The 16,229-nt window shown below is 31.3% G+C and overlaps 1 protein-coding gene across 1 annotated transcript in view; it reads right to left on the bottom strand.

Moving 5' to 3' along the window:
• Positions 1-3,755, bottom strand: part of NOVA1 (neuro-oncological ventral antigen 1) — a 34,526-nt gene extending 30,771 nt beyond the window's left edge. The window contains exon 1 of the mRNA XM_008585663.1: positions 3,583-3,755. Coding sequence (XP_008583885.1) covers positions 3,583-3,663 — 81 coding nt within the window. The 5' untranslated portion in view covers positions 3,664-3,755. The remainder of the gene's footprint in view (positions 1-3,582) is intronic.
• Between the last annotated feature and the right edge of the window lie 12,474 nt (positions 3,756-16,229).

Raw genomic sequence — 16,229 nt, 5'->3', positions numbered from 1 at the left:
AAATTTTATAGTACCTTGTTTACATTGTGGTTTTGGTGTATAAATACAGTTTTATAATTTTATAATTTATTATACCCACTTATCTCACAAACTAGTCTTTGAGGGCCAGAGCTACAATTGAAAATATTTTGCAATTCACTAAGAAGGCATTTAATAGATTCATACTTGAATGAATAAATAACAAAGTAACAAATGCTATTTTTCCAATTATTCATGATGAAAGTAAACTTTTGGGGACTAAATAAGAATTTTTTATTTTCTTAATTTGATTTTTCTATACTGAAGAGAGTTCTTTAAATGTCCATAGCTACTTTTTCCTAATGTAGACTTTCTTAAAAATACATTTGTGAGTTAAGAATTGAAGAGTCTGCAACATCTAATATATAAAGTTGGACATGCTGGATTTCATCATTCAACTACATGAAAAACGTGTGAGACCAGTATGTACTACTTTCCTAAGAGACTACACTTTGGGGAACTATTCAGTCAATAAGGGTAGGTTTAATTTGGGTAGAATATTCTGGTTCATACAGTTTACTCAGTTAACAGTTGTATCTAGGTAATAAAATTCAGAATACAATGTTTTATTAAAAGTCCATAATAGCTAGTGTAAAATCATAACTTTTAAAACAAGTCTTATTTGTTTAGAATTAAATTTGACTTCCTATTTTAAGTCCAAATTACATATAAATTATACTTTTTAACAAGCAAAACCTTAAAATTATCAATAAAAAAACAATGGACAAATGTAATAACTAAAACACTAATAAAATCCATAATTTCACATTCAATTTAAATCCATTTCTATGTAGAAGTTAGATTTTCTGGCTTCAGCATTTTTTAAAACTCTAGTTTTATTCCTTAAACAATCTTACCTAAAAGAAAGTTGCTAATAAAAGGTTTTAAAGAAATTATTTTAAAAATTAACTGAAGCCCAAAGCAAATTTAAGTGTTATATCATTAGTTAAGGGAAAGATTACCATTTAACAAAGAATCTTATTATGATTTTATGTATTAAAGTCTAAAAAAAATACAAAATATGTTTTTAACTGTCCTATAGCAAAATATTTTAGATATTACAAAATTTTAATAACTAAAAATTTATTTTAGACATAATTATTTTATACTGAATAACCGGAATCATTTCTCCAGAAATAAAATCACAGTCATTTAAATTTATATACTTGACTTATAATTTAGAAAATGATCCAGCAAAAAGTATTACATTGGTAAAACTGGATACCTAGAAAGTTAGAGAATCCCAAACTTAGAACGTAAAAATCCCAGCTAATCTATAATATCTTGTAAATATGTTTTACCTCTTCTCTGGATTTTTCAAGTATATTTTTCAATTTTTACATTACAAAGAAGGTGTTTAAGTATTAAATATATTGCCCTTAGATTTAGTTTTCTCTTTTGACAAGTACTTTTAAAAGATATGCTATTTCACATACATTATTGAGTACATGAAAATATTAAACAACAATTATTTTAATTCCATGAATATCTATAAGGATTACAAATGAATGCAAATACACAAAAAAAGTAAATCAATCACTATTATTTTTAACACTTATTTTGAACTTAAATAAAATTATCTGAACAAGACAAATAAAAATGAACTAAACATTTTAAAATTTGTCTTCATAAATCTATACTGGCACTGAATATCTATAAGGATTACAAATGAATGCAAATACACAAAAAAACTAAATCAATCACTATTATTTTTAACACTTATTTTGAACTTAAATAAAATTATCTGAATAAGACAAATAAAAATGAACTAAACATTTTAAAATTTGTCTTCATAAATCTATACTGGCACTGGTTATATGGTAGACTGTAAATCTCATATTGCCATAGAGAAAATTGGAATTTTAACAATGATTTGTAGACCATTATTTGATGGCACTTGCTATGTGTTCTTATAAAAGTCATAAAAAATCATCATCGTAATTTTTTCCTGAATGTATTGCCAGTGATGCACTACTCAAACTAATTTTATGGCTTGCTTTAAAAAAAATCAAGATGTTCATCTCTATCCATAAATGTTTGAATTTTCTCACAGAACTTGAAAAGAGAAAAGTAATAGGCTGGATTAAGGCAGAACGTCAACAGACCTGATATGTTAGTGCTCATTCTATAAGCTCTTAGCCCCAGATGATTTTAACCCAGAGGTCTTAAAACTCCTGGTTTAAAATCTGGATAAGTCATGGTACCACTTGCAACTAATCAGTCTTTAAACTATTAACACTTCAAAACTATGAATGGTTCTGAAGAATAAAAAATTCCATTGATGTTTACAGCTTTAAAATATTTATATTCTGCCATGTATACATGTAGAAACACTTCCTTAAAAAGTTATGTAGGGCATACAAATTGAACCGTTTGACACCGACAGAGTATAATATAAATGATTTTGTATGGAATAAAAACTATGATTCAAACACATGGAAGAAATTTTTAAAAAGGTGATAGAAAATTAAATACTAGTCTATCACTTGAAAATATATTGCCTAATTATTAATTTTTACATTTATATTTGATTAATCAGCATTATATTATCTATATATTGGTAAAATTAGGTTCATAACACTTTTTAATATGATTTTTTTTAGTTCAGAAACATGAAATTAATAAGACTGCACTACATTTCAAATTTATTACAACGAACATAAATATTCTGTAAATTTAAATATTCTGTGAACGATCAAAGAATGATACATTTCTTTTGAAGGCATAGTCTATTATTGATAGTAAAATTAAGTCACAAATTAAGAAGCTAATTATAAAAGGGCAAAAGCAGAAACAATAATTATGAACATAAAGCATCAAATAAATTTGTAGATTTAAAAGAATTTACAGTGGGAAAAAATCCACCTTATTTAACATTAAATAATGTCATTTTTCCCCTACATAATGTCTGACATTACTTAATCTTAAAAACTCACATTGGTTTTTATCAAGTAAAGTATTTTTTACAGAAAATCTCTAACATTAAAAATGAACACTGGGCCTTTTTGACATATATGCAAATACTACACAAGTTACACAAAACACAATAGTTGATTCGTCACAAAGGACTGGATGCTAGGTACACAAATTTACTTATACATATTTGTTGATTAAAAATGTTGAACATGACAATTAAATTAACAAAATATATGCACAATAACTATACTGAAGACTACAAATATCACTAAAAATAGGGTATTAGAATTGTAGATAGTCTCATTTCAATTTTTATACTTTACTTAAAAAGTGATATTTTAAATAGATAAAATTCCTATAAATTAATAAAATGTGTGTCTATAAATTTAGAAAAGGGCAATCACAAAGAAAAGAGTCACATAAGTGCTCAGTATAACACTAATAAATAATTTGATCTATAAAGAAATCAACTGATCAGTCTAAGGAATGTAACTTGATAGTCTTTAAATAACTAAATGACAACTCTGATATGTTTTAAGTATACTTAGGAAAAAAATAACTTATATGCTAAGAGTTTAAGGCTTCTTTTGTAAGGAATTCATACTATGCTGTGGATATTTTTCTTGGATTTCCCAACTAAACACTCACTTGTTTGATGCGATCTGGATTAACGGTGGTCTGGGGTTGTAGAATGCTGACTGGTTCTGTCTTGGCCACATTCTGGGGCATTTCTCTAATTTTTTCTGCAATAAATCCATGAACTGCATTCAGTGCTTCAACTGTTCCCTGGATCAAGCACACTCGCTCAGTAGTACCTGTGGATGAAAGATTAATTTTCAGAAAACATTCCCTCTCATTTTGCATTTTTTAAAAAAAGCTATGAAAAGATGATATAATAATGTCAATAAAATAATGTAAAATGTGGAAATCTAAATTAATTAGTAATGTTTGTACATACATGTCCCTTTTTACCATTCTTCTTATTAATTCTTTTCTAATGGCTTTAGTGTCAAAAAGTGCCTCTGGATTCAGCAGAACCAGAGATCCAGAGAAGTTCTGAGCATATTATTCATAGACAAATACCTACTATTGAAGAAGACTTTAGGGTTAGAAACTAGTAATACACAGACAAAGATATAAGGACCCAGCTTTCAAAGTGCTTACTCTTTAGGGGGAAAAACAGACACCAAGTCAGACAGTATAATATGAAAAATAATGGAGTTGGTACCAACATGGATGGTACAGTGGGTCCACAATAAAAAGAGCATTTAAAACTGTGGGGAAAGGGTGTCTTGGAAAGTTTGCAGAGTAGATAAACTTCTGAATTTCTAACACCTTCTATTCACCTTGCTCTTTTAATCATAGCAACAATCACTGCCTAATATTTTATATTTATTTTTTACTTTTCCACTAGAATACAAGCTCTCAGTGAACAGTGAATTTGTTTGTTTTGTTTTGAGTTGTAGTATCCCCAAAGCCTATGACAGTCCGTGGCACATAACAGATATAAAATAAATACTTTTGGATAAATGAAATCATGCTGCTTTTACTGATAATATAATTTTAATAAAAACTAAAATGTCAGGGTTAAAATGAAATTTTAAAAGTTTGTTAAATTTGAAATTCATGAATAATTGATAAAGATATTATTAATAGCACTTGTTTCATATCTAGTGAACAAATACAGACATATGAGGAGACAGAACTAAAATGAAATTGGTTGGGTCTAATACAAAGATTGTATAACCCATTCTATACTTTACAAATATACGTTAAGGCAACAAAAACAAGTGATTAGTTTTCCATAATATTCTGAGGTTTACTGCAGCGGCCTGGTATTTAACTGATCTTCTGAGTTTCCCAACACAACACACAAACTTACATCTCAGAAGTAAGTATTTCTTTTCTAAACAGTTGTCAAAAAGAAAAAAAAAGTAAAGGAATGGTATTTTAAAATTTGTAAATTCTTTCTGAATTAGTATGAACATTTTCAAATATCTCATACATTTCCTTTTGGTGCTACTGTTTCGAAATTCCAAGACACACTGTAAAATGTTTTAAAATACATTTTGAAGGGCAAATTTGTGAAACTACAAACATTCAAAAAAATCATAGGATGATTATGACACATAGGCCATTTTCCAGTAGTATTGAATTTAAAATAATAGTGAAAGAGATTATCATTCTTACTTCTAGAAAACAGACTTAAATCACAGAAATTAGAAGTAGAAATAAAATAGTAAAATTATAGGAGTACACTTAAATTTTCATGTTTTAAATAATAAAAGTCAAGTCTATGAAAAACTAAGTTTTCTGGGTTGTACAAAATATTTCACTAGAGAATAACTATAGTTTTCATTTGTAAGGACAGACAGAACCTGAAAATCATAATGTGGACTTAGGTTTTCCTATCTCTCTTAATCAGCTTTTCTCATTCTTTTCTATCTTGATGCAGCTTTGTGGTTCTTGGGTAAAATGATATAGTTTATAGGGATAGTCTAGGGAGTCTTTACAAATTGTATTAATTGCCCAATAAATGACTAGCAAGAATGAGAACTGATCCATTGATCAGCTAATGCAAAGTGTTCTGGTCAGCAGACAACCTAAAACATAGATCAGATTACATTTCAGCTTTTGGAGATTACAGAGTGCTCCTCTGTGAAATTTAGATAGGGATTCAAATAGGAATTAAAAAAATATAAATAAATATGGCAACATGTAACTAAAGATAATCCATGATGTTTTTAAAGTTATAAAATCCATGTTGTTTTTAAAGTCTGATTTGACATAATACATACTATGTGAGACCACACAGAAAACCCAATACTCTTCAGGTTGTATATATTAACAGACAGTAAATGGAAATTACTGAGCAATAAAGAAATACGATTGTCTAAAACTAGACTTCACATAACAGCATGCATGAGACAATTTGAAGACAGTTCATAGGTTTACAGTTGCGGTACATGTTCTTAGAGGATAAAATTATATAATTTCCATTACAACTACTACAAAAAGAGGAAAGAAAAAGGAGACTGTACCTCTACCCCTCAGAAATTCTGTAATTCTCAGAAGAGATGCTATCATATTCTTCTACTGAACTCTAATGGCCTTCTTACTCAGGTAACAAAAAACCATAATTTTTAGGAGGAAGTCACAAAAAAGGAAGACTGTCAGATACATGACTAAACTGTGTAATAAAAATAAGCCTATAAGTCATAAAAGTTGCTGGGTTTTTTTTTTTTTTTTTGGTCATTTCAAAGGCTTTTAGGCTCCATTAGGGTCTAAACTAAACTGCCAGTTATTTATCATTTTATTTGTTTAACAGTAGTATTTACTTCTATTTGCAATAAACTAGCAACAAAAGCTGAAAATTAGTTACATAAAAGTACATGCCCATATTTTGTATAATGTAATGATTCAGGTGTATAAGACACCATTAATTTAAAATTGTGCTTTTAGGGGAGAAATTACAAAAACTGTAACAAGAAGTGTCAATGTCAAATATAGGCAGTGACATTTAAGTTTTGATTTCACATGCAATATCAAATGCTGAAAATGCACGTTTTTAAAATTAGGTACTATTATCAAACAAATTTCATAGCAAAGTTTCATAGAAATTTAATATAACATATTCTTTCTATGCTACTGTAACTTTGGACAAATCACTTAAACAGCTTCTGCTCCTGTCTATGGGGTTCCATCACTTGTGTGCTGGGCACCATCCCCTCTTAACTACCAAGTCCACTGTTCCTTCATTTATTAGAGTTCTTTCCTATATCATAATTTTTCTTTCTCTATTGGTTTATTCTCTCTCATCAGCAGAAAATGTTATAATTCTTTCAATTTTTAAAGACATTGACAGAATTAGAAAATTACCCTTTTGCAAACCTAATGAAATAACTAATTTAGGCAAAGATAATAAATGGATAAAACCATTAGATGAAAAGTTAATGGGAAATTTTCAATGGAAACATCAGGTGTCATCAATTGACTTCAATGATCAACATTAGCATGATGAGGAGTGTGAAAACCAATCAATATGTGCCTCTTGATGTGGTGCAACACACAGCACAGGGCATCAATTATGAAGTATGTATCCAAAAGTAGCTGAATCTAAATCTAATCAAACCTTTAGGACTACATTAGTTTATAGACACTACTGCAAACACAGAAATAAATGACACCACAAGGAAGTAAAAACACAAATCAAGAATGTAAAATAGTTTACAAGACAACCGATCCAGCTTCTTCAATAAAGGAAGAACTACTCTCCAGACAAAATGAACCTTAAGAGATATTATGATCAAAAGTAAATTAGAATTTGATCAGATCTGAAGTCAAACAACTTTTACTTGAAACATAATTGAAGCAATGATAAGGACTGAGTATTAGACAGTATCAAAGAATTACTGTTAATTTTAAGAGGTGTGATTATGGCATCAGATATGTAAGAAAGTGTCGTGTTTTTGTTTTTTTCTTTTTTCTTTTTGAGATGCATACTGAAATATATACAGGTAAAATGACTGGGATTTGCTTCAAAATGTTTCTGCAACAACAAAAAATTAGTAAATGCACATGGCAAAATCTTGATAATATTGATATATATGAAGGGTATAGGGAGATTCATTATACTATTCCAGTTTTATGTATATTTGAAATTTTCATAATAAAAACAAATCCAAAAACATTTTAAAGCCCTCACTAACCTCATACCCTCTTCTCGTCAGAGCTCAATTTCCTCATCCGTCGAAATTCCTTGAATGAGTTACATAAACACTCTCTTCCTACTTCCTCACAACCCAAATCTTGAATCTACTCCAATGTTTCCCTCTTCCCCCCTTTAAATCTAGTCCATTATGGCATTTGTCCCACAACTCCCCTGAAAGCACACTCATCAAAGCTGTACCTGGGCAAATCCAGTCTTCATGTCTTCAAATTTGTTTGTCCCATCAGCAGCATCTGATATAGTGACCACTCTGTTTTAAAAACACTTCACTTGGCTTTCAGAATACCACACACACTCCTGTTCCTGGTTTTCACTCCACTCATTCAGTTCATTCATTTGATAAACATTTATTGAGACCCTGCTAAATAAGTACCATACTAGAAGCTGTAGAAAAAGTTACAACCAGACAGACAAAAATCCCTGCCCTCATGGAGCTCATATTCTAGTTCATGCAGACAGACACTATACATAAAACATAGTATATGGAGAAAATCCTTACAGGAAGTAAGTGCTAAGGCGAAAATTTTGGAACAATAATAACAGGCTGAACAAAGACCAAAAAGTGTGAAAGGGACTTTATCATGTTCACTACTGTATGTATCTCCAGTACCTAGAATAGTGCCTGGCACACTATAGAAGCTCAACAAGTATTTTTTGAACAAACGAATAACTCCCTGAGTCTGTATTTTCTTATCTGTATTTTGAAAACGTGATTGATTTCTAAGGCCTTTTTATCTACAAAATGTCCACAAAACTAGTCAGCCTCTTTGAATTTACAGGATCAATCAATGTATATGAAAATGAGATATATTTTGGAAAGATTTAAAAAATAGAATTAGTTATAAATCATCCTTACATCCATAAAAAGGGCACTTGGTAAAAAAAGTAAGGTACTAGGAGAAATAATGAATAATTCAGTTATCTCTTCTTCCAAGAGTAGGAGAAAAAAAAAAATAGATCAAGCACAGTCTAAACTTTTTTAGATATTTGAGATCTATTTCAAACCAGAATGAATCTATTCTAGAATAATGGGCAAATACTAGTGATTTAATCCACATATTTGCAATTGTCAACTATAATGAAAATTAGTAAACATTTGTTTGGATGTAGGGAAATGCATCAGTTTATATACTCCTATTGAGACTATAACAGTATCATATGATGATAATACAGATATATAATTCCTTAGGAAATATTAGTGTTAAACTGAAGGAAGAAATTTGGTTAGATGAATGACAGTGAAACATCTTAAAATAAAACATCAATACCAAAAATCTAGTAGAATGCTTATTAATACTTCAAGACAATGTATATGTTTTCGGCTCAAAACTGAATCTGACAAGGGACTGATATCCATAATATACAAGAAAATCAAGCAATTACACAGAAAAAAATAACCCAATTGAAAAATGGGCAAAGGAGCTGAATAGACATTTTTCAAAGGAAGACATACAAATGGCCAACAGGTACATGAAAAAATGCTCAACCTCACTAGGAAATGCAAATCAAAACCACATTGAGATATCACCTCATCCCAGTTATACTGGCTATAATAAAAAAGACAGAGAATAACAAATGCTGACAAGGATGTGGAGAGAAGTGAATGCTCCTCCACTGTTGGGGGGACTGTAAATTAGTACAACCACTATGGGAAACAGAATGGAGGTTTTTCAAACAACTACAGATAGATCTTCCATACGATCCAACAATCCCACTTCTGGGTATACACCCAGAGGAATGGAAATCATCATGTCGAAGGGATACCTGCATTCCCATGTTCTTCGCAGCTCTATTCACAATAGTCAAGACATGAAACCAACCTAAACACCGATTGATAGACGACTGGATAAGGAAAATGTGGTATATATACACCATGGAATACTACTCTGCCATAAAAAAGAATGAAATTATAAATTACTATAAAAGTTAAAAAAAAGAACTTTAAAAAATGGAAATGCCATTTAATTTAGTAATAGGCAAAAACTGATATTTAAAACAAAACAGGACATATACGTAATTTTTACATTAACAGCTACTTACAGTACTAAGAAAATATTAATTCTGGATAGCTAATACTCTGAATGAATGGATTTTATTTTTTTCAACAAAACATTTAGTTTCTACCATCTCAAGAAATATCTCCTAGTACATATTTTCAAATACAATTTAATATTTCCTTAATACTTGGGGTCAATTATAGGCTTCTGGGCAGTAATAAAGAGGCAACATAAAGATTTCTTTAGGTATGTTTGTCTATTCACCCTTATACAAATGGCGCTTTGTCAGTGGTGTCTGCTCTTTTGCTTTTCATATTCTTTCCCTTGTTGCCACTTATCCCTGCTGTTTGTTAGAATATCCGATTATAACAGGCTCTTCTCTTTATTTTTATTTGCTACTTCTAATCTTCAATGGCTTAATAATCAGCTAAGAAAGGCTGTTAAAATTATACAAACTAACAAAAAATAGGTTTCTAGTAACAACCACAGGGAATGCTTTACCTTTGTGAGATATATTTTGACTTTTTTCCCCTTTATTTCTGAATTTGGGGTGGGTGTCTATAGATAAAATATTGCTTTAATGCTTTCTTTTAAAAAGGTTTAAAATATATGTAGTCATCTTAATTTTTGAAACTAAATCATAGAGTATCAATTTTTTATGAATAAAGCAATCTGCAGAGTTATTTCACTATCATCAATCTACAATCATGGCAACCTAATTACTTGCATATGGTTTTATACTTTTAAAAAAAGCATAAACATTAGCTCATTAGCTTTCCTTTAGTTTAACTATTAAAATTTCTGAGAATCAATCCTTTGTGGTAAAATTTCAGGTTAGACAGAATAAAATGTAAATTATTTTTTAAAATGAGAATAACAAAAATAGCAAGGGTAAATTTAGAGATTAAAATTGTTGGAAGATTCTCATACATGACTTCATTTTAATATATTACCTTTCAACAGACCATGTTACCATTTCTTTAATATGTATCATCCATTATAATCTATTTATGAGAAACACATATTCCTATTAATGTCTTTATAAATCAGTGATTTACATTTATTTCTTAAGTTACTATATTTATTGCTGTAATTTTATCAACAAAAGTCCCATTTAAGAGTATTTAACATAATTCCATCAGCAAAGCCCCATTTAAGGTCATTTAAGGGTTTGCTAGGTGTAGCAATACAATATTTAACTCTTTCAGGGAAAATACAGACTTTACCAATTTCAGGAAATAAAGCCTTTCAAAAGTCTCTGAAGTTCACAACTACAGACCTTTTCTTCCTTCGTGACTTAGTCTCTTTTCTATGTCCCCATACTCATAGGGTATAGATAACTTAAAATTTTAGGCAATTTTACAATATGGATCTCAGAATATTATTCTAAGATAAGTGCTTAAAACAGTGATTATACTCCCTCATTATAAGCCATTTTATGATTTATATAGAATACATGTTACATAAATTATAATATATATTTAATATATTAATAAAATTATGCATATTATATATCTATATACATACAAACACATATGTACACAAACATATAAAATCCCATTTAATATCCACAATAACAAGGAGAGGTAGTACCATCTCCAGCTTATAGGTACAGAAGTGGAAGCAACTGGCCAAAGACACATAACGAAGGCAGAGATACTGGCCTTGTTAAATAACACTTATTTTTCCCATTATACCACATACCTCCTGAAAATTTAATATTAGGCCAGCTACCAAATTAAACACATTTAAGGAAATTACATATGTTTCAGCTTGGTTATGGAAAAATAATTTTCACCTAGGTTTGATAATTTTTGAAAATGGACTAAGTCAAACCATTAAATATCTCTTCACAGATTTACGCCAAATCTGGCATAAAATGAAAGAAATGACTGACTCTTCTTGCAGAGAATAGACCACCATCTAGTGAGCTATTAGTAAGGTTTTTTAGAACAAATTTTCAGATCAACAAAAGCACTCAGGAAAATTCCCTTTAAAAAAGTTCAATTTGTAATTGCAACTTTTATACCACTGTATTATTATGCACATTTAATAATACTTCCTCCTACCCTACAATTACTGAGAGGAATATATACTATTTCAAGAAGAGGGATTTGAAAAAAAAAAAAAATAGGAATTGACATTTTATGATGCAAGGGAATAATTGCTTTTCCTCTCCAAGTGATTAACTCTCTTGCCCAATCATATCTCTATTTCAAAACTGTAAAAATTTGCAAAAGGCCATATGATATGCTTTAGTATGAAACTGACATAGTGGAAGCCTGGTTCTCTGTTTATAGAACATGCTTTCACATTAAAATATCTCCAATCAAGCCAAACGATGAGAGTACACTTTTCAGAAAAATCTAAAAGATAGTCATATTCTTCAGGGACCTTAGGAAGAGAGAATGAATGGCAGAGTAGATGTCCAGCTTCTCTCTCTCACTCATTCTGCCTATGCATGCAAATGGCACACTAATTAACTAGCCATTCCCATAAAGTAGCATCAGCACAAGTTACCAAAGAACCTTGAAAGTAGACATATCTGAAAGTTCTAAATAATAATTGCAATTGTTTTCATCTATATTGCAATTCATCTCCAGTTTCTAAATTCTGAGGCCATGTAAAAGGACCTACCAACAGTTCAGATGATGACTATTTGTCCATTCATCCTTAGCATAAGTTTATGCTAAAGTCAGAATAATTACAGCAATCTTAGTTTGGTAAGCATTATTACCTGTTAATTTCCATCATGAATTGTAGGAATATAAAACTGTCAAGACAAATTCTCACTCAAAATTTAATCAAATTTTTTATATGTACATATAAAAATACTTCTTGAGGGCTGGCCCGGTGGTGCGCTGGAGAGTGCGCCGCTTGAGAGCGCGGCGGGAGTGAGGGTTCGGATCCCATGTGGAGACCGGTTCCCGCTCACTGGCTGAGCGCGGTGCGGGCGCAACACCGAGGGTTGCGATCCCGTTACCAGTCAGTAAAAAAGACAAAAAGGAAAAAGAAAAAAATACTTCTTGACTTGTCTCCACTCCCAGTCACTGTCATCATTTTTGACACCGATTTGTATTTCTGGTATAAGAAAAATGGCACTTGAAATTCTTCAAGCTGTTCTTTATGTACCACCAGGCTTTCACTTGCTGAATTTTCCAGATTATTCTTGGAAGCTGGGAAAACAGTTTACACCCAATACGAGATAAATCAAGGCTGTGGGTGCAACACCGAGGGTTGCGATCCGTTACTGGTCAGTAAAAAAGACAAAAAGGAAAAAAAAAAAAAGTTTGTGAAAAGATTGGTATTATCTTTAATTCTATCTTTCCACGAACTTTTTGAAGTATCCTTTTATATAAGACTTTATTCCTTTTTGTGGCTGATTAATATTCCATTGAATGTCTATAAGCACAGTGAAAAGATTGGTATTATCTTTAATTCTATCTTTCCACGAACTTTTTGAAGTATCCTCTTATATAAGACTTTATTCCTTTTTGTGGCTGATTAATATTCCATTGAATGTCTATAAGCACATTTTGTTTATCCATTTATCTGTTGGTGGACAATTGGGTTGTTTCCACCTTTTGGCTACAGTAAATAATGCTGCAATGAACATCAGTACTCAAGTCCCTGGTTCAGTGTCTGTTTTCGATTATTTTGTGTATGTACATAGGAGTGGAACTGCTGGGTAATATGGTAATTCTATATTTACTCTTCTGAGGAACATCCAAAGTGTGTTCCACAGCAGCTACACCATTTTACAACCCCACCAACAATGTAAGAGGGTTCCAATCTCTCCATCTCCTAGCTGACATTGATTATTTTTTCTTTCTTTCTTTTTTTAGAAATAATATCCATCCTAACAGGTGTGAAGTGCTATCTCATTGTAGTTTTTATCTGCATTTCCCTTATGACTAATGATGATCATCTTTACTTGTTTTCATTATCCTTTTGTATATTTTGCTCAGAGAAATACCTATTCACATGCTTTGCACATTTTTTAATGGGTTGTCTTTTTGTTACACTTTAATAGTTCTTTATATATTCTGGATATTAAACTCTTACTGTATGCATGATTTGCAAAGAGTATTCTCTCATTCTGTAGGTTGTCTTTTCACTTTCTTGCAAATATTCTTTGATGTATTGAAAATTTTAAATATTACTGGTCTAATTTATCTATTTCATATTTTCTTGTTCAAGCTTTTGGTGCCATGTCAAAGAATCCATTCCCAAATCTAAGGTTATGAGAAACTACCTCTATGTTTTCTTCTGGAGTTTTATGGTTTTTACTCTTATATTTAGGTTGTTGATCCATTTTCAGTTAATTTTTGTATATGGTGTAAAGTAGGGTTCCAACACCATTCTTTTGCATATGAAAATTCATTTGTTCCAGTATTTGTTGAAAAGAATGTTCTCTCACCATTGAACAGACTTGGTACTCTTGCCAAAAATCAACTGGCTATAGATAAATGGGTTTATTTCTGGACTCCAACTACTCTGTATGTGTACACAAATGGTCTTTATGTGTATCCTAATGCCAGTACCACAGTGTTTTGATTACTGTAGCACTGAAGTTAAGTTTTGAAATCAGGAAGTGTGAGTCCCCAAATCTGTTCTTCCTTTTCTAAGTTGTTTTGGTGTTTGGGGATCCTTGCAATTCCATATGAATCTGAGGATCTGATTTTCCATTTCTGTAAAAAGAGCCATGGGAATTTTGATTACATTGAATCTGTAGCTGCTTTGGATAGTAATGACATGTCAACAATATTAAGTCTTCTACCCATGAAATGGGATTTCTTTCCATTTAGTTAGGTCTTCAGTCTTACACCTCCTTGGTTAAATTTATTCCTATGTATTTTATTCTTTTAGATGTTATTGTAAATGAAATTTCTTTCTTAACTTCCTTTTCAGATTTATTGCTGGTGTATAGAAACACACCAATTTTTGTATGTTGATCTTGTACTCTACAACTTCACTGAATTTGATTATTAGCTCTAGTAGCTTTCTTGTGGATTCCTTGGAGGTTTCTATATATAGTATCAAGTCAACTGCAAATAGAGTTTTACTTCTTCCCTTCCAATTTGGATACTTTTTTTGTTTTCTTGCCCAATTATTCTGGCTAGAACTACGAGTATAATGTTGAACAGCAATGGTAAAGCAACCATCCTTGTCTTATTCCTGATTTTAGGGGGAAAGCTTTGAGTCTGTACTACTGAGTGTCACACTAGTTCTGGGGTTTCCATAAATTCTCTTCATCATGTTGACAAAAAATGGCAATATTTTATCAAAGAAATAAATTACAAACCTATCACCAATACATCTTGGTAATCTATACTCTCCCTGTGCATTAAAGTTATGCTATGACCATGATGCTGAGAACAAATAATAGAATGTCTTATTTAAATAAATAGCTTCAGAATACCACAATATATTTAGAGAAAAATGTAACTTTGGGGCTGAAAGAAAGGCTGAGAACTTTCAAAGTTCTTTGACTCATATACCTATTTGTGGCTCAAAATAGCTAACTACTTCAGATGAGTTTTTGTGATACTACAAACTAAATGTAATTGATTTACCCATTATAATCTCAGTTTTAATAATATGTCTCAGAAGATTACAAAACTGTGTTTCCATAATATATTTCTGTGATTCCAATCCTTCTTTTTTCATATAAGCTTCTCTCCTATCTCTGTCTCTTTTTTCATTGAATTATTAAAATGTTCTGGATAAGGCTTGACAACTGGAGGAATCCCAGGCTAGATACTATTTTGATGTAACAGATGCTGATTCCCTATCAGATATACTCACGCACACAATTCTCCACAAGCTCAAACTCTGACCCTCTGGATTGTCCTCCTGACTTCCAATCTGCTGGAAAAGGCATGTCACTGGACTTCTGGTCACCCACTGGCCTCTAATCCATGTAAGGATAGATGACTGGCTCCCTGTCACCCTCTAGCCTTTCCTTTAGAAGAGACCTCTGGGTCTTTGGTTTCCTGTGTACTTTCTATGCAGTTTCTGGCCTCCTGCCCCTACTCATTAACCCGTCTGCTGTAAATCCTTGAGTATCCTTCAGTTGGTTCATTTGAGCCAACTCTTCCCCTGACCATTATCTCAGTATCTCACGTACCCCTGTTCCTCCACCTTCACAGACTACCACATAATGTCAAGAAGCAGAAAAGAAAGGTCAGTGGTACCAAACCATTAAAATAATGGCCTGGACAGTAACTCTAACTGCCCAGTTTCCTATAAGAGACTGCCATTCCTCATATTCTTACATATGTAAATTACCAGAATTCTAAGTCTCTCCAATCATTATCAGTAAACTATTATCCTCAGTCTTCTCTATATCCCTGAATCTCAGCCAATTCTCTACCTGTTCCTGTCCTTCTAAACCTCTTCATATTGCCGTTACCTCAGTTTCAGCATATGCCCCACATCCAAAACCTCCTTTTTGAATATTCCTTTTACCTTCCACCCCTTATCATCCCTTAGATAATATTTAGCTGTTCCCTTAGCTCTTTATGTCCCATGAAACCCTATCAAGTGGGACAGTTTTTTCTCTCAAA

The sequence above is a fragment of the Galeopterus variegatus genome, unplaced genomic scaffold (assembly GCF_000696425.1).
Source record: "Galeopterus variegatus unplaced genomic scaffold, G_variegatus-3.0.2 Scaffold3659, whole genome shotgun sequence".
NCBI classification, from domain to species: domain Eukaryota; kingdom Metazoa; phylum Chordata; class Mammalia; order Dermoptera; family Cynocephalidae; genus Galeopterus; species Galeopterus variegatus.
The sequence above is the reverse complement of the archived record's forward strand: the minus strand, read 5'-3'. Positions and strand labels throughout refer to the sequence as shown.